The sequence below is a fragment of the Ruditapes philippinarum genome, unplaced genomic scaffold (genome assembly GCF_026571515.1).
Source record: "Ruditapes philippinarum isolate M1 unplaced genomic scaffold, ASM2657151v2 ctg719_1_1_1_1, whole genome shotgun sequence".
Taxonomy (NCBI): Eukaryota; Metazoa; Mollusca; class Bivalvia; order Venerida; family Veneridae; genus Ruditapes; species Ruditapes philippinarum.
In genome coordinates, this window is record NW_026861463.1 from 280702 (window position 1) to 289277 (window position 8576).

General features: G+C 32.8%; 1 protein-coding gene across 10 annotated transcripts in view; it reads left to right on the forward strand.

Moving 5' to 3' along the window:
* Window positions 1-8269, forward strand: part of LOC132715677 (uncharacterized) — a 133875-nt gene extending 125606 nt beyond the window's left edge. For all 10 annotated transcript variants that reach the window (XM_060698717.1, XM_060698719.1, XM_060698720.1 and 7 more), the window contains one exon: window positions 279-8269. In XM_060698717.1, the coding sequence (XP_060554700.1) occupies window positions 279-430 (152 nt within the window). In that variant the 3' untranslated portion in view covers window positions 431-8269. The remainder of the gene's footprint in view (window positions 1-278) is intronic.
* Window positions 8270-8576: the final 307 nt, after the last annotated feature.

Here is an 8576-nt window from a genome sequence, read left to right on the forward strand (position 1 = left end):
TTGATTTTGGTAACGTAACAGACCCAAATATTATGGATACCAGATTATTTTCACTGCCTGATAAAAGTTATGATTAAGCTTAAGCTCAAAAAGGTTGAAATCTCAAATTGGCGAATTTGTTCATCTTCCATGATATTCTAAGTTGCATTTTAAAACAATGCCCTACTGTCCTCAGCTGATCATTCTAGGGTCAATGGCCCCTTTTGTTTTCATAATGCACTTGATGAATATCCTTGATATTTTGAATGGTTTGTAATAATTGTTGTTTTATATTGTAGGATATAAAGAAATACAGAAATTTATAAGGATCCATCCAGATGTTCTATCTGAACTTTCGATATCAGAGAGGATATGGAAAATCCATACTAAAATAAACAATGAAAGAAATAAGTCTAGACGACTAGCTAGAAAAACAATGCAGGAAAAATAATAGCAGATATCAATTATATTTCTTAGTTTGAAAATATTTCATTTATTTACAATACTGGAAATACTTAGAAAACTAAAATGTGTTTATTGTAAGTTTTGAATGAAAGAGGTATAAATTGAGTATATTCACCTGGAGTATGAGGACAGAGTTAATTTAGAATGCTTGTGAATTTGATATTTGGTTTGTACTTGTATGACAAATGTTTTTGTTATTAACAAAATAATTATTTATGATTTATTTTGAAAATTAGAAAATGTTCCGCTACAAATTGATAATTGCAAGATAATGATACAACTAATTTGATATATATAATGTTAAGTGAGATTGTTAATCCCCTTCTGCAAAGCGTGGAGGGGATTATAGGAATGGCCTCCATGACTGTCCATCTGTTACACTTTTCCGCTCCATAACTTTCAAACCACTTAGAAATTTTTTTAAATAACTTGGCACAAGTGGTCAGCATTTTGAGACAATATGCAGAGCAAAATAATTGGGTCACTCCCTCCAAGGTCAAGGTCAAACTTTAAGGTCAAGCGTTAAAAGTCCACATTTGTGTTCGCTCCATAACTTAAACTGCTGAAAAATTTTTTAAATCACTTGGCATAAGTGATCACCACAATGTTCAGAGCGAAATATTTGGGTTGCAACCCCCAAGGTCAAGTGTTAAAAAGTCTGCATTTCCTGTTCGCTCTATAACTTTTAAATTGCTGTTAAATTTTTAAAATAACTTGGCACAAGTAATCACCATTATGAGATGATGTGTAGAGAGCAATAATTGGGTTGCTTCTCTTAAGATCAAGGTCACAAAGGTTAAGTGTAAAAAAGTCCAATTTCAAGCCTGCTCCATAGATTTCAAGGTCAAAGCAATTATATTATCTTAAATATTTAGAATATGTGAAGTGAATTCTTCCATCATGGAAGGTCTTTAATGTCATTTATTTTATTGGCCGGTTTACATAGTTGCAAACTTGGGTTATGGTATGGTGAATGTCGGGTGGCAGGCGAGGAAAATATATTTGTAACAGTTTTCTCAGCAACTACTTATCACAGCCTCTTGATATTTGGTATACAGCATGAAGGCATGGTCCCATATCGTGGGATTCGATTTCAGGTCTGTCGCTCATCCAACTCCTGTTAACCGACTTAGTTAAACTTTCGACATAAATGGCCAATGGCAGGAAATTTTCGTAACAGTTTTCTCAGCAACTTCTTATCACAGCCTCTTGATATTTTGTATGCAGCATGAACACGTGGTCCCATATCGTTGGATTCAATTTCATTTAAATTATTATAATTTAAATGCAACCTGGCCATTTCGGTCTTTGACCCATTTTGTTGAAAGTAGTATCAAACTCTACAACAAACAGAATAAAATATGGAGGTGTGAGATAAATGATCCAATATTACATATTGTTTTGTAGCACATAATAATTCATTATACAAATCATTATTATTGTTTCTTATATTATGATATTAAATCTGTCAAATCTATTAAACATCTTTTTCAGGAAATATAACGTAATACTGTTCAAACAATACTTTATTATGAACCTGGTTTTCAACGAAAACCAGTTATTGTAATGATGAAGTTGCCTGGATGGCATGCAGGCATCAACTTTGGGTTTCCGTTCAATAACTTGAGTTTGCTTTGGTCTATTGATGCCAAATTTGGTGAGTTGAAGGCAGCTTCGGATTGCTACCCTAGTGTCTGTGATCAAGGTCAAAGTCATTGTTGAAAAAAGTATTTCAGTTTCAACTCAATAACATGGGTTTGCATTGGCCTATTGATACAGAGCATGTTGTATGAGTAGCCTATATCAAAAGGCAGCTTGTAAAAGATTCTGGGAAAAATTGATCCTTCAGAAGCACTAAATACACCAAAATAATATGAAAATTGCAGACTCGGTTTGATTGAGTCTGTACATGAGGGATAATGATTACGTGTAACATCCCTCACGCTCCCTAGCACTGGCTTGAGCGGTACTCAACTTTCAAGATTCATCATGTTGGATTCAATAGTCCTGAAGGACCAGAAAATACTACCCAGATGTCTGTGATTGAGGTCAAGTTCACTGTTACTAAAAATAATGATTCATTTTCCACTAAATAACTTTTTTGCTTAACAGAGTTTGCTTTGGCCTATTGAAACCAAACTTGGTATGTTGGTAGCTTATATAAAGAGGCAGCTTGGGATTGCTACATAGATGTTTGTGACTAATTTTAAGGTCACTTATGCTAAAACTTATAATTCAGTTTCCTGTAAATAACTTTGCTTTGGACCATGGACACCAAGCTTGGTGTATTGGTATATCAAGAGGCAGCTTGGAACTGCTATCCATTTGTCTGCAGTCAAGGTCACTGTTGCTGAAAATAGAAATACAGTTTCATGCAACAACTTGATTTTGCTTAGGCCTATTGAAGCTGAACTTTGTATCTGGGTAGTTTATATCAAGAGGTAGCTTTGGGTCTGTGATAAAGGTCATGGACACTGTTGTTTAAAATAGACATTCACTTTCCACATAATTACTTCAGTTTGATGTGGCTTATTGATACCAAACTTGGTGTGTGTGTGTAGCTTATATCAATACGCTCACAAGAATGCTACCCAGATATCTGTGATCAAGGTACTAGAAAAGGACAATGATGCTAAAAGAAGAAATTCTATTTCCACTAAAAAACTAGTTTGTTTTGGCCTATTGACCCTAATCTTGAAGTATCGGTAGCTTATATCAAGAAGCAGCTTGATATTACCACCCAGATGTCTTTGATCAAGGACAAGGTTGCTGTGGTTAAAATTAGAAATTAAGTGTCAGCTCAATATCTTCAGTTTGGTTTGACCTTTTGGCACCAAACATAGTATGTGAGTATCTTTTATCACTACCCTTTTGATTAAGGTCAAGATCACTGTTGTTAAAAATAGAAATTCAGTTTCCTTATAATAACTTTAGTTAGCTGTGACCTATTGACAGCAAATTTAGTGAGTGGGTAGCTTATATCAAGAGGCAACTCGGGATTGCTACCCAAATGTCCTTGATCAAGGTCAATGTCACTTGCTTAAACTAGAAATTCAGTCTCCTTATAATAACTTGAGTTAACTTTGACCTATTGACACCAAATTTAGTGTGTTGGTAGCTTAAATCAAGGCACAACTTAAGATGAGCTACCCAGGTGTCTGTAAACAAGGTCACGGTCACTTGCAATTAACCTAATAACAATATAATGTTTTCTTCACTACCATATATCATTCCTAATTCCTGTCACATCAATACTTGGTTGTTGAAAACCTGGTTTCATTGCATTGTGGTGCTTCTTGTTGTTTTTATCAGTATATCAAAATATTGACCCATAGCATTAATATTTCTGGAATTATTGCCTCCCCCATTGAAAATTGTTACATTTTAAAGTATTATCTTTTTTATTTTATATAATTATTATGTAGTCCAGACTTAAGATAATTATTCTTTGTCATTACTCACATCATGTATGACAAGGTTCATATCTTTAGCATCTCATTTCAAGAGTTACTTTCTTTTTATATGCCCGAAAGAATTTTTGGCATATTATGTTATACCCCCTGGCGTCCGTCCGTCTGTCCGGACATGCCACTTAAATGGACTAAAGGGCCATTTCTTTTGTTATTTTCTTTTGTTTAATAGAGGGCCATGGCCCCTTATTCTATTGTTACGGAATGAACTCTATTGTTCTCTTTTGTTCTGTTTACAGTTAGATGGCCCCCTACTTCTCTTAAATAGCATGGACGGACGTCCGTCCGTCCGTCCGTTAGCAATTTGGTTTCCGGAGCATAACTTAAGTTCCATTTGGCCCACAATATTCAAACTTCATAGGATGATTGTCCATATTGGGTAGAAGACCCCTATTGATTTTAGGGTCACAAGGTCAAAGTCACTATTACCTTAAAGCTGAAAACGGTTTCGGGAGCATAACACAAGTTCCATTTGGCCCACAATATTCAAACTTCATAGGATGATTGTCCATATTGGGTAGAAGACCCCTATCGATTTTGGGGTCACAAGGTCAAAGGTCAAGGTCACTATTACCTTAAAGTCAAGGTCACTTTTACCTTAAAACTGAAAACAGTTTCCACTTAATAACTTAAGTATAAATCAACCAACAGCTGTAAAATTTTATAGGATGTACAGCCATGTCCAATATATGACCCCTATTTATTTTAGGGTCATAAGGTCAAAGGTCAGGGTCACAATGATCTTTACACTGAAAATTGTTGTTTCTGGAGCATAACACAAGTTTCATTAGGCTTACAGTGTTCAAACTTCATAGGATGATTGCCTATATTGTTTTCCACAATTATTCATAATATGATATTCATATGAAATATTCTAATGTCTTACAAATGCTTCATCTTAACAAAAAAAAACAACACTTTTCGGGCATATAATGCTCCGCCTAGCAGTGCTCTTGTTAAACTTATAATTCTACTTTAAAAACTTCATATACTTTTTGCTTTTATGATTTTTGTTACTGAAGGGATTGATTTCAGATTTTAAACTGTTGTCTTTTCAGCAGAGCATAGAAATGTCACATGCATATTATGTGGTGCAAAAATATTTAACTTTTGATAGCTTCTATTATTAGTCCCTTTTTATTGATACAGAAATATATTTATTGTCATAATTGATTATTTTTTTCATAGTTTTGTCTTCCTTTACGGCATCCAGTATTCAGTTAGTTAAACGTGGCTGTCTCCTCCGACAGCTCTAATAAATGTTTTAAACATTTTGATTTGAAACAATTATTTCAGTTGATGAATTTCGGTATTTTTCTCTTAAAAATAACCAATAGTCAATCATTTTTCAGAGGTATGATATAGCAGATTATTTAAAGTTTCCTTATTTTACAAAACAAAGCATTTTATAACCAAGTTCAATTTTCATAAATGTGTCCATAAGTATAAATGGCAGTGTTAATTTTGTTTGAATTTTACATACATGTTTCCTTTAAGGAATACTTCTAAACTTTGTTTTCAGTTTTTGTAGTTCTTTATAGCACCTTTTAGAGTAGCACTACCTTAAAGTGTATAAATCTATATCCGATGAAAATTTTTTCCGATATTTAAAAAAAGTAAAATTAAATTGCTTTTATTACCGTATGGTAATTTCTCAAAACAGTTGTGATAGAAATTGCCTCTGTAAATTAACACACATGAATACTGTACGTAAACTTGAATAAAATGTTCAGTCAACTTGAATAAAATGTTCCGGAACAAAATATTCCCCTATTATGTTTACTTGTTTTGTCAATCATATGGGGCATGTTCCACTCGATGTCAATAAATAGGAAGACAAATTTCTTTCTTTTTTAGGTATTCAGTATCTATTCTAATCATGATATAAAGAAAAAAATTGTAATCATAAAACATCAAATACATAGCTTTATACACTTTAAGACGTATACAATATGCAATGGACAGATAAAATAACAAGAGCCACCGCCGGGCGGGGGCAACGCTCGACTTTTTACTTTTTCTAAAAGCAAACAAAGAAATGTTTGAACAAATCTTAACGTTTCCTTTTCATGAAATTTAATCAGTCTGTCTTGTCACATTAGTTTTGTCTATATATTTTGTATATATAAGTAGAAACACGCAATGCATTCTATAAATAGAAACACTCAGTGCATTCTATAAATAGATACACGCAATGCATTCTATAAATAGATAAACGCAATGCATTCTATAAATAGATACACACAATGCATTCTATAAGTTGTTGTTGTTGATGATGATGTTGTGGTTGTTGATGATGATGATGATGATGATGATGATGATAATATATATATATATATATATTTATATATATACATCATAACCCACCAATAAATATATATGGTCATTTAATGCACAAATCTGAGAAAATTCAGTAATTTAACCTTCAAGGTCAAGGTCATTAAAGAGCCCAAGTCAATTTGGGTTTGATAAACAACAATGTCTTGTCCTTAAGAATGTTCTATTATAATATGAAGTTGATCCCTTCAATAATAGCAAAGTTACAGCCAGTTACAACCAAAACAATGAAAATTTCAATAATTTGACATTCAAAGTCAAGGTCATTTATGAGTGAAGGTCAACGTCTGTCTGGTTATTTTTAAGGATTATCCTTGAAGATTATTATGTTCAAGTTTGAAGACAATCCATTCAAAAATAACAAAGTTACAGCCAATAATAGCCAAAAAAATGAAATTTTCAATAATTTGACCTTCAAAGTCAAGGTCATTTATGAGTGAAGGTCAAGGTCTGTGTGCTTATTTTTTAGGGATATCCTTGAAGATTATTGTGTTCAAGTTTGAAGACAATCCATTCAAAAATAACAAAGTTACAGCCAATAATAGCAAGAACAAGCAAAATTTGGACTTTTAACCTTGAAGGTCAAGGTCATTTATGGATAAAGGTCAAGGTTAGTGTGGTCTACTGAAAGGTTTTGTCCCAAGGGTTTTTGTGGCCAAGTATGAAGACAATACATCAAGAAATAAAAAAGTTATGATCCAGGTATAAGTTTGCGGACGGCAACGGCAACGCCGCCGCGACTATAACAATACCTCTTCTTTTTTTTCAAAAAAAAAAAAGTCGAGCTAAAAATGCAAGGCATACAAGTTCACTTTTTCAAAAGTTACACTTTTATATGACTAACTTTTGCAATGAATGCCTTTCATGATGTAGTTCATCTATAGTACATTGTTGAATTTACAGTTTTATCTTACCATCTTATTTGAGTAGTTTACTTTTACTGTTAGGCCTATTCTAAATGTGCATGTCTTAACTATTAAATATTTCAGAAACTTTGTGGTCATGCGATTCTTACATGTTACTTTTATATTTAGCTAGTAACATGATGCCAGATTTTAAATGTTAAGAATGTAATTAATATTTAATGTTAGTTTTATTTCTATAAAATCGTTGATGTCATTTGTTACCTGGATATTAAAAAAATTGTTTACTCATTATTATACCCCCCACAAAGGAAGTTTAGGGGGGGTATATAGGAGTTAGCTTGTCGGTCAGTTGGTTGGTCGCTCGGTCTACTTCATGGTTTCCGGACGATGACTTGAGCTAGGAATGAGATACTGTAATCAAACTTGGTGTATAGCAAGCTTGCATGAATGCCTGGGTTGGTATTGCGTTTGGACCCCCTGGGATCAAAGACAAGGTCACCGTTACTAAAAATAGAAAAATGGTTTCCGGACGATAACTTGAGCTAGGAATGAGATACTGTAATCAAACTTAATGTATAGCAAGCTTGCATGAATACCTGGGTTGGTATTGCGTTTGGACCCCCTGGGGTCAAAGACAAGGTCACCATTACTAAAAATAGAAAACAGCTTTCTTGAAGACCTGGTTGGAATTGCAATTCTTTGTACTCTCTTAAAACTTCATAAATTATAGGTAATCTTCAAACTATTCTTCACACCACTTATTTTTCAAACGTCACGGTTGCTTGTGGGGGTATTAATCACCTTCAGTGATAGGTCTAGTTGCCTTCTGTTACAGTAGATCAAATGAAACATTATTCAAAAGCCATGCATCAGATTAAAGGTTATGTATACAAGATCCAGTTGACAAAAATAACCTTTAATGCATACTTCCATCATCTTTATGCCATAAGTTTACATTATCTCTAGAAAAAGTATAAATTGTAATGAAATGGAAGGTTAATTTTAAGTGTACGAAAGATTTGAAAATCTGCATTTGACGCTAAAGATTATATACATCCTGATGCATGGTTTGTCTTCAGTTTTATGTCAGTATCTCACTTTTGTTGAATATCAATCTGTTAAGTATTTTGACTAATAAATTGTATACTGAAATGTGAATATTTTGTTTTGCATATAATTAACTTGTTATTCTACATGACATAAAGGATAAATTCAGTATTCTAAATTAATTGATGATTACAAAAAATTAAATAGATTATGTTTTCTTTCATTTCCTACAGACAAACATAAACAATTTACCATTCACAAAATTTTAATTATTTGTTTATAAACAATCTTTTGTTTAAAGAATACAAACACTTGTATACAGGTTTCCTTCATTTCATTCCTTGTATTTACATTCCACACATTTATTATGAAAACAGCATGATAGAGCATGATAGAAAAATTATGTTATATA